The sequence below is a fragment of the Coturnix japonica genome, chromosome 3 (assembly GCF_001577835.2).
Source record: "Coturnix japonica isolate 7356 chromosome 3, Coturnix japonica 2.1, whole genome shotgun sequence".
Taxonomy (NCBI): Eukaryota; Metazoa; Chordata; class Aves; order Galliformes; family Phasianidae; genus Coturnix; species Coturnix japonica.
The window spans coordinates 96,904,835-96,923,134 of record NC_029518.1 but is presented as its reverse complement, the minus strand read 5'-3'; the positions used below and the strand labels follow the sequence as shown (position 1 = coordinate 96,923,134).

At 40.9% G+C, this 18,300-nt stretch overlaps 1 protein-coding gene across 20 annotated transcripts in view; it reads right to left on the bottom strand.

Annotated features, from left to right (window-relative positions):
• Positions 1-1,660: 1,660 nt before the first annotated feature.
• Positions 1,661-18,300, bottom strand: part of HMBOX1 (homeobox containing 1) — a 100,911-nt gene continuing 84,271 nt past the window's right edge. For 7 of the 20 annotated variants that reach the window (XM_015859726.2, XM_015859725.2, XM_032443452.1 and 4 more), the window contains exons 7-11: positions 10,195-10,277; positions 8,587-8,682; positions 6,787-6,881; positions 6,450-6,581; positions 1,661-3,147 (exon numbers count right to left, since the gene is read on the bottom strand). In XM_015859726.2, the coding sequence (XP_015715212.1) occupies positions 3,010-3,147; positions 6,450-6,581; positions 6,787-6,881; positions 8,587-8,682; positions 10,195-10,277 (544 nt within the window). In that variant the 3' untranslated portion in view covers positions 1,661-3,009. Of the gene's footprint in view, positions 3,148-5,724; positions 5,806-6,449; positions 6,582-6,786; positions 6,882-8,586; positions 8,683-9,849; positions 10,075-10,194; positions 10,278-18,300 lie in introns of those variants that run through there. The other 13 variants (XM_015859736.2, XM_015859741.2, XM_015859730.2 and 10 more) reach the window with 13 other exon arrangements.

The following is an 18,300-nucleotide window of genomic DNA, read 5'->3' as shown; positions in this document are numbered from 1 at the left end:
TTCCTCTTGTTTTTTCTTTCAGCACGACTGATTCCTTGCTTAATTTGTTGTTTGCTCTGATGAGGTGACATGAGAGAGCAGCAAACTGGTATTTACCTTAAAAGCTACAGACAAGGAGGATCTGGCAATCTCCAGCTGTTCACAAGTGGTTTATCTGATTAACCTTCATACTGGATATCGAGGCCTGATGAGACCAGCAGCTACCTGACACTGACAGATAGAATTATGGTCAGATTATTCTACATCAGATGGTCTGGACATACAGTTACTTTGATCCTGCATTACACGAACCTAAAATGGGTTTTTATTCTTCCCTATTGCTTTAAAAAGGCGATGCTTGAAACAATGACTTTTTTTTTTCCCCCTCAAGATGCTACAGTAAGCAATATTTCTTCTAAAATTGCAGCTGTCCAGCAGTTTGAATCTGTTCTTTTTAAAATGAAACAGCCAGGACAAATGGTGGTGGCAATCCCAACATAAAGAGGCCATCGATTATTAAAATCTCCTCCCTATAAATCGTGGATGTTGCTTGTCAGCTTGGTGTGTGACTGCAGTATGAATAAGAAGGTAACATTCCACTAAGGCGAGAGTTTGCTTCATCATTCTGCTGTGCAAAAAATAGGGGGAAAAAAGCTCTCCCTGTCCTTTCACTCCTTAGTACCAAAACATTCACACACAAATTAAGAAATAAACCGCAATGGTGCAACGGCAGCTTGATCCAATTCTGTGTTTTCCCCGAGTCTGCCCCGATGCTACTTACAAATTTGCCTACTCAAGAAATGCAATAAAACGGAAAAAAGATGGCTTCATTCTGCTTCAGTGATCTACACCTAAGGAAAGCACATACATTTTCCAATGAAATCCATAAACGAAAGACGAGGCCAAGTCCTACCTATTTATCTTCAAAGTTACAGAGACAAAGAGGTGCCAGCTCTGTGCCTTCTGAAAGCACAAAATCTCCGCACTTACCCAAGCAATTTTGGTGACAGATGTGAGGATGACCTAAGATAGCCTACACCCTGAATGGGTTTAGGCTGCCTAAAGACCTGCTGAGGAGCCACGACTTGGGAGCTCACGATGCTATCTGATATCTGTGCACGAGGGAGGGGGGAGGGAGGATGAGAACAAACCACGTAACTGTGACTTCCCTTCGTCCCATCCACCTTCAGAAGTGGACGAGAGAAGAAGGAAGCCCATCCTTCAGAATTAAGCTATTTTCCCCTCTTCAGCTATTCCCACGTAAATGGGGAAGACACAAATGGAATGTTTTGGAAATACTATGAAAATTTTTATATATCTATATACAAAAATTTACATAGCTTTAATTTTTGTCATTTTTCTTTTTTTCCTTTTTTTTTTTTTTTTTTTTTTTTTTTTTTTTTTTTTTTTTTTTTTTTTTTTTTTTAAACATACCACAGTCCTGCCTGTCTCTAACACTTCCCGGGCTGTTTGCATTGAGATGTTTCCTCTTACCGGCAGCAACACATCATCTTATCAGGATGCCAGGAGATCGTTTCCACACAATGCCAGCAGATGTAATTTTCTTAGATGTGCACACAGTTCATCATTTAGATACTAGATGACAAGGCGATCGCAGGGCGACTCTGTAATGCGAGCTTGCTGTTTGGCATTTTGAATTCTCAAATGATAAAAAAAAGACTTATCAAATATAAATATCTTTAAGAAAAAAGTAACAAAAGTGCTACATATGATCAAGGAAAACAATTCCATTAGTTTCTGCTACTTAAAGTAGGTTTGTTTTACAAATATTACCACATCCATTATCAGTATGGCTTCCAATTATTAATTAAATTGCTCGTAGCAGTATAGCTTTCTCACATCTTAACAAGGACAGAGTAAAGAGAACACAAAACATTCACACCCCATTTCTCTGGTAAGAGATCCTCCCGCCTTTAAGCAAAGACAAAAGTTCTTATTTAGGAGACTATTCACGCTATGATGTCAACTAGCAAAGGTCAGATGTCAAAGTTCTCGGATAACCTTTCGGGCTAGATGTAGGCATTAGTTACACAGACACGTAAAAAAAAATCACTCACCCGTTTCATGACCTTAAAACCTTCTTGGAAAACATTGCTTTTGAAAGTGGCAAAGTGGAGAGGGGAACAGGGCGGGGACGGAAGAGGAAGAATAAAAAGTGAAATTGTTAGTGACAGATTCAATAGAGTCTAGACCTCTTCTGAGCAGGCACTACAAGCCACGCCAAATAATGAATAGTGGTTTTGAGAGGTGGACTGTTGTCCATTAGACATTCAGCTCATTTTTCATATGATCCCAGGCTGGGCTTCAATCATGGTCCCAGAGGCAGAAGGCAGTACTTATCCACTAAGCCACGCAGCTTGTGAGTAGAGGATGTCTGTGTTGAATATGTGACCATCAACTGAAATATGTGAATGTGTTTCCAATGGACATTCTCAGCACAGCACCCAAAAGTATATCAAGTCACTGTATGACCAGTGAGGCACAGCTTATTGCAGCTGGAAATCTGAATCAGCTGAAGCGGGGTTTCTAGTGTTCTTTTTACTCTCTGTTGATACTCCCAGTCTGGTGTCCATCGACCCTGTGCCACTACCTCAGCTTGCATCCTTTCAGTCTCAGAGAAGGAAAAGCGTACAGACTATTTTTACACAATCTCTAAAAGTATCCAAGATTTTAAGTGTAGCCTAAGACTTGTAATTGAGGACTGTCTAAAATACCTGGAAGCACTTTGAATGCTAAGATAGAGCAGCAAGATTTTTCTAGCCACTGGGGCTGGGAGAGGGAGGTTGGTTGGTTGATTGATTATTTATTGGGAATTAATACTGAGAGAGTATACGCAAAGGCTGAGGGCACCATGCCATCTTCACAGAACAAGACCCTAACAGCTAACTGACGTACAAGAAACTGCAAAGTTATACTGTAAGAACACATATTAAGGACCGAGGAAAGTCTGCTAAGGTGCTACGTCTAAAACTAAGTTACTTCTTGCTTCGACCCTCCCCCTTCTTTATATCAGTCGTCGTCTAGAGCCTCTGTCTTGATCTCGTTGGCTCCTTGCCGGGCCAATGCCAAGATGGTGTGGTTTACCGCTGCCATTTCCACGGCTAATGAAATGGGGTCTTGATGGTCACTATGGCTAGTGCTGTCATCCTGCACAGGCAGAAAGGAGAAGAGAGAAGTACGGTTACTACACAAGTAGAAAACCAGTGTACAACAGTGTATAAAATAATGGCCTAGGGGCAGCAAATTGCACATCTGTTACAGGGGTACAACATGAAAGGAATTTATACAACTGATTTCCCTCAATGTGCAGACAAAGGTAAGAGGGGTAAGGAGTGGTGTACCCGATTTTCAAGAGAAAAATTTAAGCAGAGGGAATATCTTGAGGAAAACAGGAAATCATAAAGATAAAAGCAATACACAACACATGTCAGGAAACCAAGCTAAGGTAGGGATCATTATCCACTGCACAAATTCATGCTGTGCTTACATTCTGAATACTGAATTCAGTTCTGCTCATCCCATTTAAACGGGACATAATAGAAGTAGGAAAAACAGTGAGAGTGGCAATCAGGAGAAAGAGTCAGGGGCTGGCTTCTCTACAAGGAGGGACTAAAGAGGCTCAGTTTCCTCGGCTTGGAAAAGAAATGGCTGATGGTTGATATGGTAAATGCTTATTACAAATAATCAGTAAACAGAGAACAACTGTTCGCTACTTCTGATGATCTAATAAGCAAGGGTGCTCACTGAAATGATGAGATAATACGTTCCAAAGCAAAAACAGGAAGCAGCTCTTCTCTTATCACTGTTCAGTTGTAGGATCCACTGATTTTTAGATTAGACAAAAGTAAATATGCCTCTAAAAAGGGGAGGTTAGACAAGTTCATGGAAAATTAGCCTACTATAACTATTAAAAAGAAAGTGGATACACCGCCTGGCTCAGGAAGTCTCTCAAGACTCCTGCCTTCCAGAAGCTGGACGCTAATATAATAAAATCACTCTATAATTACCCTATTCTTTAAAAATACTCTTCCTGAAACAGTGGTATTGACCTCACCCAGACCTTTGGGCTGAGCCGCTGTCCTATGTGAAGAAACTGAATTCACAAAGGTACTGGGAAAAAGGTGGTGAAAAGCTTCTAGATGGTTGAGGAAAATAGTGCAGTGATTTCATGGGACTGGAACTACCATAATTCAAGTATCCAGGCAAACCTCTGCTGAGTTCTCCAGTCTGCTGAGCTAAGTGCTACATATTCCTACTTGCTTATTTTCTAAAGAGCAAGGTCTCTCAGCTGTAGGAGGACCGCTGTGCTGATTGCTATGATGCTTGACAGGCAAAACTAATAAAGGGAAACTAATGCTGCGGGACTGCAGTGAAACTTACAAAATCAAGGAAAAAAAGGGTTACCTTCTTAGGCAGATAATGGCCATACAATGTCAGATCAAATGTTTGACTATTCTAGTGTGATGTTATGGTGAAGTGTGCATGCTTCTTAGTCTACATTAGAAATAGGGCTTGGTTTAAAATAACAGGAATGAGAAACAACAACATCCAAATAAAACTCAGCTGTCAAACAAATTGTGCTGAGATGTTGGGCAAAATCAGGGCATTTTCCTCTCCTTAAAACTTGGCACTAATAGAGACCACATGACGATTTTGCCATTAGTTTTACAGGAAAGAAATGATAATTATCAGTCTTCATCAGCTGATAAGTGATGAACATGCAAAATTTTCATGTTAGTATGTATCTTTAAGCACCTGGAAATTAAGATGAGGGTGACAAATGCTGAGGGAGACAAAAAAGGCAAGATTTGGTAAAATCTGAGTTATTTGAAGGAATGCACTCATTTACAACAAACAGAGAGCAAATGTTGTGATGCCACCTCAGCAATGTTTACTGGGATAAGAAACACAAAGCAGAGACCTGAGTTTTGCAGTCTTAGTCATCTCACTTGTATTTGGATGAACTGTGAAGTTTAAGTGTCATTGTGGAAAGCACAATTTATGGTTTTAACCACTAAGGGATGTCAAATGGTCATCAGGAGAACCTGCCATTTATTCTGCTTCACTGACAATGCCTAATTATACTTCATGGACAAGCCCAGTCAGATTATTGAGAAATGCAGATTTTAAGGACTCTAAACAAAAATCTTTACATTTTCTATCCAGTTTATTCATCTTTTCAAAGCATTTTGGATAACACACCAGAAAAATATAGTTTGAGAGTCTAGCTAACTCTTGTATTCAGTTTTTGCATCTGACTGAAAAGGAATTAACTGCACTCAACAGGAGTTTCAAAATATTCTAGAACTGTCACAGAACTGATCCTCGTTATCTAGAGCTAGCAAAGCTGGTTCCACCAAATCTACTGGTGATGACCTATAAAAGGGGCCTTAATGTCCATCAGAAGCAAAGTGACTGGGAATCCCTCTGCCAGAGATCTGTCACACTGGGCGACAGCCAAGCCTGCTAGGGACTCATTCCAGGGCTTTCCATTGCTACAGCACTCCTTTAGATAGGGAGACATAACTATTTCTCCTAAATAAGTCAATTAAAAATGATCTGCCAACCCCAGATGTTGGGTGTAGAATGGAACAGAGCTAATACCAAAGTCAGAAGCAAGCATATGAACTGTTCTACAAGTCCCCTGGTGCCAAGCACACACATCCCTGATGGGTTTTGGCCAACACTGACACCTGAGGGAAAATTGGGAAGCGGATGCAATACCTGTCAGGAAGGTGTGTGAAGGAAGGGTCACCAACTTTAGGGTAGGTGAGGGCTCAGAGTGCGGGAAGGGGTATTCTTTTGCTGGAGAATTTAAAAAAGAAGTTGCTGTCAAGGGTTAAAAATAATCAAGAAAAATAGAGAATAGGCAAGAGTTAAAATGCAAAAAGAAAAAAAAGATAATATGTAAACAACCCAAATAGTGGCACACCGTGGCAGAACAATAAGAAGCAGGTACAGGGCCAAATAAATGTCAAGCTTTAGTTAATCACATCCTCCCCCCACCCCTTCTCCCTTTGTCTGTCAGCATCTTAGGGAGTGATCCTGAGCCACCCTGAACAGTGCTCCCAGGGATATGCAGAAGGAGCTCAGCACCTCACAGGAGGGTGCTCAGCATCTTGCTGAGCAGGGCTGACAAAAGGGATTACGATAAAGTGTACCGGGCGGGGGCTTACTGCTGTACTCATCTGGGTGCCAGATAAGCAACTCACAACATCTGTACCACAGGCTATCACAGAGACATTTCTTGCATAAAGAAACAAAAGGTGAGAGAGGGACACACATGCCTAGTTTTGTGGGGAAGCAAGTTGGTGCCTGATATATCAGAGCAATTGTTAAAGACCTGTACATCCTTTCTTGAGGGTGGATTACTAGCACAGTGCCAGGGCTGAGGAAAGCTCAAGTTATGCACGGTGCACTGGGTAACACTCTCCTAACATTTTTCATACATTGCGTGTGGCGTGAATGGTGTAACTTGCTTGTTTGGAGCAGATCCTCCTGTCTTCTTCTACCTTCTCTGCTTCTCTGCCTCCCTCTGAACATCTTCCCTCCTCCTCCCCATTGCGTACTTGCCAAGTGTCCTGTTGTATGACAATAAATCCATGTGGGTGAACGCTTGTTGCTCAACACATTCAAACAGGGGAGCTGTGCTCTTCCACTTTCCCCTTTACAATTACATCAAAGCAAAACAAGAACGAGAGACATCTGACTTGCGAGGCAGAGGGCCTCTGCATGTGTCACTGAACTCTCTCATTTGGGTACACATGGCTCAGCCATGACACTCACCTGCTCTGAGTAGTCATTGCCATCAACGTCGTCGCTGTTGGAATGACCTCCCGGACTCTGTACATCTATTCCATGGCTCTCCAGGATTGCTGCTTCTTCGAAAAAAGCAAATGGATCCCTAATTTATCTGATGCATTAGAGTAATTAAAAGTTAACTATTTTTTTCAAGAAGTTAGAAAAACTGGAAGAACAGAGTTAGTTCTTAGCCTCTTCCTCTTCACTCTCCAGTATTTGGGAAGGTAGCACATGAACAGATACTGGTTTGCCTGAAATCCTTCCCTGTCAACTAACAGACTTGTTTGCGAGTAAGAATCCTTGTTTTCCAGCCAGTCCTATTAGAAATTAGCTTAATTTCTAATGCACTGGAGTGGCAAAGGCATTCCCTGTAGATCTTCCCACATAGTTTGGACTGGCAGGACTTGAGGGGGGCGGGGAGTGTCTGAAAATAGATGGAGAAATTTTTAAAAGCACTTAAGGGATTTAAAAACAATACATCTTCATCTTCCAGAAGGATCCATGCATCTAAAGCTCCCTTTAGTTCTTTTTAATCTCCTTCCAACCCTCCTCCCCATACAGTACACATAACATACAGTACACATAACATACAGTACACATAAAGCCATAACACCACCCACCTTGGACTATCTTTGCTTTGTTCTCCCCCTCCCCCCTGACGTAAGACAGACAGGTTTCATTTTTGAAAAGTAAACGTAGATTAACCTTCAGTAACATGCTACATTTTGTACAAATAACTTGTTCATCTTCACAGATATGAGAAAAAGCAGCAAGACTGTATAACACTGCCAACATTTGCAAAAATACCATTAAACATGCAGATATGGGCCTTGTCTTGCCTACATGTTGCAAACTCAGTCCTGCACCAGTACTTAGACTTGTGCATAAAACTATGCCCAAACGGCTGAAGTTTGCTGGGTCCTGGCTGCTAAGGTGAGTTTACTCTCATCAGAACGTCTTGCATTTATCCATACGAGAAGGTCTATTTCTTATAAGTTCAGCATCACTTCTTATTTCCTTATGATGAGGTATTCATGCACAAAAGGCTTGCAGGGCTAGTTGTTGTTTTATCCTGATGATCAAGGAAAAATATCACCTTGCTCCAGACACCCAGTGCTGTGCAACCCTATAGAAAGCAGTAGGGAGCACAGGTGTAATGTGAATAAGAAGCTAGATTATGGAACCTGTGGTCCCAGTGGCCAAATCTGAGAGGTAAAACAACTCATCTGGTCTCTCAGATCCCAGTGTGGTCTGAGGGATGGCAGTAAAAGACAACCCTGGGTTTCAGTATTAAAAAGAAGTGCATTTCAATGGAACACAGACACAAGGAAACTTACAGCCATATAAAAGCTCCTCACTACAGCCACTTGTCACTTAATCAATACACTAAGGTTCTGAACTCGCAATAGTCTCAATTTCCCTTATTTTCAATGCAGACATTTTCAGGTTTAATGTCAGATTTTATCTGGAATGACCAGGTGAGTCCGAGTGCAGGGAATGCGATTCTCCCTCGGAAAACTCAATTCTTGTTTGGATTTTTAAAACTCATCTCCCAGTAAAACTTTGCCTCATTTTTCCTGCACCGATGATGGAATTCCAGACACTGAACTCCTACCCGTATTTGAGACAAAATCTGGAATAGCAAATCTTTTAAAAATTGCCCCACATTTCAATTAAGATTATCAGAACCTCCCGTATATTCAGTAATGTGATCCTGTGTAATTTTTATCTCTCCTGAGCAAGTCAATGTACTGAACCTTGAAAGCAGGCTCTCTGATACATTACCGATATTGGCTCGTCTCTTGATTTCCTTTCTTCTGTTGGCAAACCAGTTGTACACTTTAAGGGAGGTAACTCGCTCCAGATCTGATAACTTTTTTCCTATGAAAACAATGGGCAGGGGGGAAAAAGATAGGCAGACTAACCTTGTACAAGTGACAACTCCTGTAGTATAAACAGCACTGAAAAGCTGTTAGAACTGAGAATGAAGAAAATTTTATGTGAACCAGTACCGTGCCCAGATGCTATAGTAATAAATGCCAAATATCTCCCTAAAAACAAAGTAGCCTTTCTTCTATTTTTAAAATCTGAAATACAAGAATTTCTTTGCAGCTTCAATCAACCAAATCCTGAGCCGTGGGAGAATAGAGGGCTCCTTTTCTAGTTCAAGCACAAAACTGAGATTCAAAAACTCAAATTCAATTCACAGCCCTGCCATAAATCCCATACCCTTGGGCTAGCTCTCTTACTATGTGCAGCAAGGGTGCAGTTCAATGATGTGTTTTCTTTGGTAGCAGCAAAATGAATGAAGGAATTTTGTCCCTCCTCAGTCTGCTTTCCTTTTTCTCCACCAGCAGCAGCTATCGAACTCCCACAGCACTCATCACAGCCTTTCCATTCTGCCAGGACACTTCTTATCTTTTGGGGATGTTGGAAACCAGACCACTGGAGTGTTACACTTAAACCAGCAAAACAAATAAACCTAATAACAACCACCCAGCTACAGCAAATAACTCCTCTGCCTGATGACTGGCCTAAGAAGGGAAGACAGGGGAATCAGCATTGCAGGGACATGATGGAAACCTCTTCTGTTGGCTATAAGACTACCTGAGGTGGCTGATGTAGCTGCATCTCCAGTTCCCTGCAGCCTATACAAGGATGAGACCCTCACTGTGTGCTTCTGTGTCCACTAATCTGGGCTTACTAATACTAAACTGAGAATTCATGCTGCTCTACCAAGTATAATTGCTCTGTGAAAAGGGAAAATGCAACTTGTTGATTCAAATACAAGTTCTCCCATTAACTCTCAGATTCTAACACAACACTCCTGTTTAGAAGTTGCAAAAAAACCCTGAAAGGTGGGAAAGCTGTGGTTTCATTTTTTAACTCTTCTGAGAACCACATGATCTCCATCAAACTTCAGTCTGTTACCTAAGATCTCCCATCTGTGAAACAGAACCAAGTAAAATTCCCTTTCAGGGAGTGTAATGACATTTCCAGATCGTTCCTAAGTGCTTGCAGAAATACTTTGAAATAAGTGACCCGACCTTAAAGGAATGAAAGCCTTTCACGGCATGTTTATTTTCTTAGCAACGTCATTTACAAAGCTGCATACATGAAATATGCATCTTGTATTTCGTATTTCAACTGGTAGAAATTTGAGTTTCAGATACAGGTATTTTGGTTTGAAAATGGCACTGACTTTCGTGTTCATCCAAGTATTGGCAGCTCTGAAGAACGCGAGGCTAAGCAGGCTTGAGAAGAAACCTACAACTAGTTGAGAGTGCTGAATTATTAGTAATAGCCATAAAATTACATTTACTGAATTTAGCAGGAGATGCTCAAATCTAATTGTAATTGCCTTTGGAAAGGACATCGCGATCAGCTCCTCACCTGGCTTTTGTATAACTGCATTACAGGCGTTGGCAATTTCTTCTCTCTTTGCCTCGTCAGGATATTGATTCTCATTGAAGTAACTGCAAGAACAAGAGAATAAGAAAGTTTTTTTTCAGAAACATTCCAACACAGCTTCACTAGAAGGTGTCAGCTGCCAGCTCATGCACACTCCTACAGCAATGATACACATTTTCTGTCAACCTGTATATGCATAAAATAATAACAGCGTGCACTCCTATACACAGTTACTCTTTGGAAAGTTCCCAAACGCCTCAGATAACCGAATGTTATCCCAGCATTTGCAGCGTCACCTTGGCATTCAGAATATCACAGTAGGAGATGCAGCAAAACAGGCAGTGTTATGAGTATCAGAGTTACTGCTGTCAAGTGAAACACATTCTTTTAAGACATCCCAGGCCATGACTCTGCTTCTTTAATTACCAGTTACCTTCTTCCCCTGCATGCCCCTGAGGCAATGTCCTACAAGAGATGTTCCGTATTTATTCTGATTGTTGGGTTATTATATACACACACATCTACTGCACACAAACACTGTGGGTTTAGACAGACTACTCATATGGTGCAGACAAAACCACACAATGAAAGAGTAAAATGTCTATGGTCAGACTATTCTTTTGAAATCACAATTGAATCAGTTTAAATTCAGCCCAACACGACACACTCTGAGTACAGCATATTTTAACAATTTCATTCTAAATAATTATGATTTTATTGTACTTTATAGCCACAAACATCCTATAAAAGTTAAACTGTTTTTTTTCCTTTACTTTGTTTAAGCGCTTAAAAAATTTTAATGAACTGATTTACATTCTACAGATCTTATCAGATCTGCATTAAAAACAACAAAAGGAGTCCTGTTTACTTCAGTGGACTCTGATAAGCAAGCCATAAGCAGGGACTACTATGTTTTTCTGTAGATTGTCCATAATGTAGAATCTTAAGAATTCTTTGATCAGCTTTGATCAGCGGCAGGTTCAGATGTTGGACAGCTGCTCTATATTTGAAAAGAATACATTTTCCTTTAATTGTAGACCATTTACTACTAGGAGAGCTAGGCCTTAGAAGGCACTTATTATGGCGCTTATTATTTTCCATGGTTGTATTTCTACTTTGGTGGATTGGCCCCAGCACAGTTGCTCTCAATGGAAACATGCATTTTGTTCCACATAGCAATTTTTCCTCCCAATGTTTTTTTGAACAAGTGGTGCTAACACAGATCTCACTCTTTCACTCCCAGCTCAAATCAATCCACCGCAAATACACATTTTGGACACTCAGTTTGAATTCCATGTACTATTACTACATCCCATTGTTCTCAGTCCTATTTGCAGTCACAGCTACACCCACAAATGCAGTCCTATTTCTACAATGCTGCTCATTGACTAAAATAAATCACATCAGCGCAGTTAGTTGCACTATTAATGTACCACCACTTGATTTGGCAGCTTAGAAAACAAAGAAAGCCACAGAAACAATTCCATCTTCACTAAAAGAAGGGCAAATGGTCTATAATGCTGATATCTATATGCAAACATTTACTTCTTCTTAGAACTTTCAGAGTTGCTTCTATGGTCAACTTGAAGAGCAAGAAGAAAATATAAAGGCAGTGAAAACAGGGACAAGCATCACAGGAAGAGTATAAGGAAGCTGCCAGTCCATGTAGGGTTGGGGTCAGGAAAGCCAAAACCCTGCTTGAATTGAACTTCACAAGGGATGCCACAAAGAACAAGAAACGCTTCTACAGGTACCTCAACCAGAAAAGGAAAGTCCAGGAGGGTGTAACCCCCCAGTGAGTGACACAGGCAAGCTGGTAGAAATAGACAAGGAGAAGGCTGAGGTTCTTAACTTTTTTGCCTTATTTTTCTTGGCTAACTGCTCATTGCACAGCCCTCAAATGTTTGGTTTGGTAGGAGAGGATTGGGGAAGCAACATCCCTCCCACTGTAAGTGAAGATCAAGTTTATGATCACCCAAGGAACTTGAACATTCACAAGTCTATGGGTCCCAATGAGATGCATGAAAGAGTCCTAAGGGAAATGGCTGATGTAGTCGCCAAGCCACTTCCTATGATATCAGGGGCTGTGCAGCCTGGAGAAAGGAAGGCTGGGAGAGACCTGAGAGTGGCCTGTCGGTATCTAAAGGGGGTGACAGAAAAGAAGGGGACAGACTCTTTAGCAGGGTCTGCATTGATAGAACAAGTGGAAATGGTTTCAAGCTTAGAGAAGGCAGATTTAGGTTGGAGATAAGCAAAAAGTCTTTTAGAGTGAGGGCGGAAAGGAACTGGAACTGGTTGCCCAGAGATGTGGTTGATGCCCTGTCCCTGGAGACTTTCAAGGCAAGGCTGGAGCAGGCCTTGGACAACCTGATGTAGCTGCGGTGTCCTTGATCACTGCAAGGGAGTTGGACCAGGTGGCCTTCAGCGATCCTTTCCGAATCCAAGGATTCTATGATTTACGATTTATAGCTAGTCTGTGGTCACAAAGATGCTACACAATGCCTAACTTTATTGAAGAAATGATAAAAGATGTAAAATTCAACAAATGGTATATATTTGAACTGCCCATTTTTATTTTGATACAAAAAACCAGACACTAATTAATTAAGACAAGACAATGCAAGGGACATTGGTGCCCCTCCTCTTGGTAGGGAGATAAACACTAAGCTATTAGCAAACCACTCAGTGCCGTATGCTTTTGTTGGCACAAATAATATAAAGGTCACATTTATTAAAAGCAAACCTTAAAAACTACAATGTGCCATGGAAATGGGAAATCTTGATGTGTGAAGTAGCTCAGAAATGGATGAATGAAACACCTCTTACAGCAAACCGTTTTCTTTGTGTATTCCACTCATTTCTGTGATTGACCGAAACAGTAATGTATACCTACACACATATTAAAATTGAATAAACTAAAAGTGTTTTTACTTTATTGGATCAAAACGTATTTTTCCAACATCGTGAAAATACTTTCTTCAAAAAACTTGCAGTGTAAATATCTGAAAGCTTCTACAACAAAGTTGATCCCCACTTGAAAGTCTGAAATGACATTCATCCTGATAAAATGGTTTATGAGATAAAAACAAAAAAATTGAGAAGTTTTTGGGCAGCTTTTCTGGTAATCAAGATGCTTTCATGAAGACCAGAAAGCTCAGTGGGCACCAGAAGGGAGCTGCAAAAGAACCGCCTTTCTTTCCTTCCACCTGCAGACTTATTCCTCTTCCAGTTTCGTGACACACCTCCTCCTTCCCTCACGCATTCAGGCTGCCCATGAACTTGTCCAACTTATGCCTCCTAAAATTGCACATCTGTTTCTCCTGAACAAAAATTCTCTATGGTTGTTTCTTCTCAGCCAGGTATATCCAGGTACATCCCTGCTAAGGGACAGGGAAAGAATTCAGGATATCTGAATTTCTCTTTCCATTCTGAAAGTCCATGAAAACTACAGATGAAAAATAAGCAGCAGTATGAAGTTCAAAGAAAAAAAGAAAAATAACAGGCACAAGTAAATCCTGCAAAGGCACGCTGCTTTCTAGACAAAGGGCAGCTGTCAGCTGAATACCTTCAATGAAGAAACCAAATGATCTCTTTTGTAGAAAATGACAGTGGAGGATTAAAATGAAAAGTGGCCAAATAATTTACATGAGATGAGAATCCATATGATGGTAAAGAATGTAGATATCCTTGAAGCAGTTTCATTTCAATAACACTGGAGCCTAGAAAAATTGCAGATTCAGAGAAACCTTCTTTCTTTCAGGGATAATGTGCTTAGGACAATGACAGAGAGGGAATCTATCTCAGCCCTGGGTTCTGTAATAGAAGTTAATGCAATTCCTCCCCTCTTTACCAAGGTGCCCCTATCCAAATTCCTGCAATAGTTGCCAATCTTTTTTCTCAGCTGTATGGCTCTTGTTATCCAGGCTTAGATATCAGATGCATTAAGCAATGCCTCAGTAGTGCTCCTGATAATCCACAGTGGAAATTCTGCTGCTCTCTATCAGCTCTGCATCTGCCAGGGAACTGTTTGAAACAATCCAAGTCACAGAGCAGCAGGATGGCCACATTAGGGGCATTTTCATAGGGCTGGATATTAGACTTAAGGGGATAAAATCCAGAGCTGCTTAAAGACCCCAAGGCTGAGGAAGAGCTGAGTTTCCAGCATGACATAATGGTTAAAGCGATGCTGAAATACATTGCAGGGTAACAATTAACTGTGGGTCAGCTGCTGGAGAATGAACTATACTTAAGGTGAGGTAATTCAGGTATGCGCATATACTTGAGAGCAGTCTTACTGAAAGAAGGATAATTTACCTTGCAATTAGCAGGAGGCAAGAACACGCAGATGGATATTTATTGAAAAACAGCTGACAGTCTGCAAGTTCACTCCCTCACTTAACTTTGTGTTTGCATCTCTGGGTTCCCACTTCTATTAATCAGGAAGGAGCTTGAGAGCAAAGCATCCCAGCACTCCTGCTGGGGCTCTGACTCTTCCACCGAAGACCATTTTCTCCAGACTCAAGGCTGCAGACCTGCATAAGTGCAGGCTGAAAGGGATGGGTCTTACCCTTTCCTTCATTCCCTTTTTGCAGGAACACTTTCTGCCTGACTGGTCTGCCTTTCCACCTACGCCAGGAGCAGTGTTTGCACAGCCAGAGGACGCAGGGAGGAGACGGCAGAAACATACATCTGGAAGCAGCTCCATCAATGGCAGCTCACACATATCCTCTTAAGCTGATGCTAAAAGCTAAGCCTGAGTGCTGAGGTTGTGGACTGGCCAAGGGATGTGCAGGAAAAAATAGAACTGACCATTTTCCACAGTTCCCATCTGACCCCTGTTGATGAACAGAAGATCTTCCTGCCACCAGGGACTGAGCTGGCTGCCAAACACTCTGACGTCTCAAAATACACGAGAATGCAAGCTGCTCTTTTGCCTCTGATAAGACTGCCTGTAATTTCAGCTCCCTATCTAGTTTCCCTTCAAACAGTACCTCTGCTTCCCACTGACAGGTTACATAAAACACTTGAATATAGTTACCTCCTTTATCTCTCATTAGTATATTTATCAACACAGTATCACCCAGTGGCAAGAGGTCATTGTTTCAGTCTTTGTGGCTTTTAACAGAGCTATCATTCAGGCTGTCAAAGCAATGGAAATATTCCTGGAGTTAGACTGTCATCTGTGCCTGAGATCTTATCTCTGCGTGGCATGAAGCAGACTGTCAAAGAAGTGACATTCAAAGCATAATCTCATTGGAAATTGTAATCATTAGTTCATTTCCCACTAAATACTGGCCAAGAATATCACTACCACTTCGGTAGGGTCAAAAGACAGCACCATCCGTGTTATCTACTGCTATTTCTACAGATCCTACAATAATGGCAATAACGTCAACCAAACAGTGAACCCCACAATACAGACAGCAAAAGAAAATCACACAGAATCACAGAATGACCCGGGTTGGAAGGGACCTCAAGGATCATGTAGTTCCAACCCCCCTGTCTAGCAGGGCCACCAAACATAGACATTTACTAGATCAGGTTGCCCAGAGCCCTGTCCAAAAGCTCAAAGGTTTTGTTTCTCAAGATAAACACCCTCTCTGGTGGAGAGCAGAATGCACCAAAGTCACTAACTTCTCCTTCCTCAAGAAACAGAACGTACCCAAACAGTTCAGATGCTACAGGAAACACCTGGTGAGCACCCCTGTACCTTAGATCAGCTAAGGACAAGTACAGCGGCTCTTGGGATGCAAGTGAACTCGAGTCTAAGCAATCCTTCATCTCAGCTGGGCTTTCTAGCCAAGTGAAAGATAATCCCAAGGCTTCCTTCTAAGGAGAGATGAGTTTAAATCACTGACTGTAAGAGTGGTTTTATTCTTGGACTTGGTTACTTACAGCACCAGACATGTAAATTCTAATTGTTATTTTGCATGGCACTATCTCTTTGTGTACCTGTACTGAAATGGTTGTGCAGGTTACGTTAAAAACCTCAAACACAAGGTATGGCTCCTTATCTTATTTGTACAAATCAGCGGCTAAAGACAAGGAATCGTTTTACTGATGTTTCTTAGCAGGAATCTACTCTGCAGTAGAGATTAAAACATCAAAAATACACCTTGCACTGGAGTGTGTAGGACAGCACGACCTTCAAAGCTACTACAACATCAAGAAGCTCCTGATTTTTTTTAAAGTCATTTTCATGATATTTTGACAGCAGTTTCAAGCACCAATACAATCCTATCAAGCTATTAAAATTATCCTAAAAATTCTTTAAAAACAGAATTAATTGATAATGGCTCCTAAAGTCTCATACTTGCAGAAGATAATCTATGCCTCCTAATCTATAGCACCCTACTGTTGAGATAATTAACAATTAAAATAAGAATAGTTAAGACATCGGAGGTAGCGATTTACTCTTCCTTGTAATTGGATTTAGTGATAAGAATATATTTGAAATTACAAAACAGCTGTCTTACGAGTAGAAAGACTTCACATTTTTAGCAGTTTGAAACACATAGGTAGTATCTGCTTAAGGCACCTCGAAGACACTGACAGCACACAATGGCTGAAATTGTACAACTATCCCTAAGCTCAATGGCGTCCCAACTAACAAGAACTAAATTGTTCACAAAATAAAAATGGAAAAAGTAGATTTGTTTTAAAGGTAGCCACTACTGCACCAAGACATGATAAAGTGAGAATTATTCTGTAATATTTCAACAGCCAGTTGGTATGAGCATAGAGTACCTTCAAAGCTCTTCCTAACCAGATACCTAAGCATGAATAATAGCATGAGCCTTGCTCTGCTTCATTTACTTGCAACCTTTAAATGGAGACCTATGCACTACAAGGATATTCATGTGTGTTTAATCCCTTGGGCTTAACCCCATGATAAACAAGACCTTTGTGAAGATATCTGCAAAGCAAACGTCTCATCTACAGTTTTGAACTTTGTACAGGGGAAAAGTTATGAAGTTGCACCCAGCTCTGGCAAAGTCAGCTAAGTCAGTTCATGCACTTACATCACCAAGGAGTGATGAAGCTCTGCAGAAATCATCCCCAGCTCTTCAGTAAGTGCTGCTCAGTAAACCCAACTCTGTAGAGTGATGTATCATAATCAGCATTGGGGTTATTACAGACACTATTTGCAAAACAACAGAGGATTCCAAGGTTCTATTTGGCAACACAAACAAGCAACAAAGTATATTAATTGAACTGCACATTACTCAACCCCAAACTTCACTTTATTCTCTTTCACAAAATGCTTAACTCAGAGTTAAAACCTGAGTTTGCTGCTCACCTAAAAGTAAATTATTTCTACAACCACAGCCCTTCCTCATCTCAAAATTCTGCTTGAATAGTAAGTTCAGAACAGGGTCACAGAAATAAATGCATATATGTACATATATATGTATAGAATGCGCAAAGTGTAAGCACCAAGATCCCCCCAGGCTTTTCCTAATTAAATCCCCCAAAGGTTATGTGTTTCGTAATTTTATAGTCCTTGTGGCTATGAAGCTTTTCAAGTCTCCCCTTGTCCTGTAGGAGAGAAAAATGCTACTTGTGACACTTGAGATAAAGTTAAAGATGAGCTGACAACTTCCTGCATGCTATTAAATCACTACCTTACCCCTCCCCCAATGATCCACAAGTCTTTATTCACAATTTCCAGTACTGGACCTGACTCAGCTTAGCTTAGGAGGGCACAGACAGCCATCCATGCTGCTGCGTTTTCAGGAAATCAGAACTGATTAAATTAATTAAAGGATCCTACAGAATCCAGAAGACTAGGTCAGGTCAATTCTTGCATTAAGTCAAGAGGCTCAGGATCAAAGCTACTGATTTTAGGTTCATTACATGTATTTTTTTTCTAATGGCTGGTACCTTCAAGGTCTGGACCAGAACTCCTATTGCATTAAGTATTACACAGACACAAAGCAGAAAAAAGAATTTATTTGAATATTAGATATTAATGTAAGAATTTAAGGGTAAGAAAACGGCAGCATTAAGAGATGCAGACAAAATAACAGCTACAAAGCAGTGAAATGAAGCTACAGCTCCTGACTCCTATACCTGTGCTCCACATCA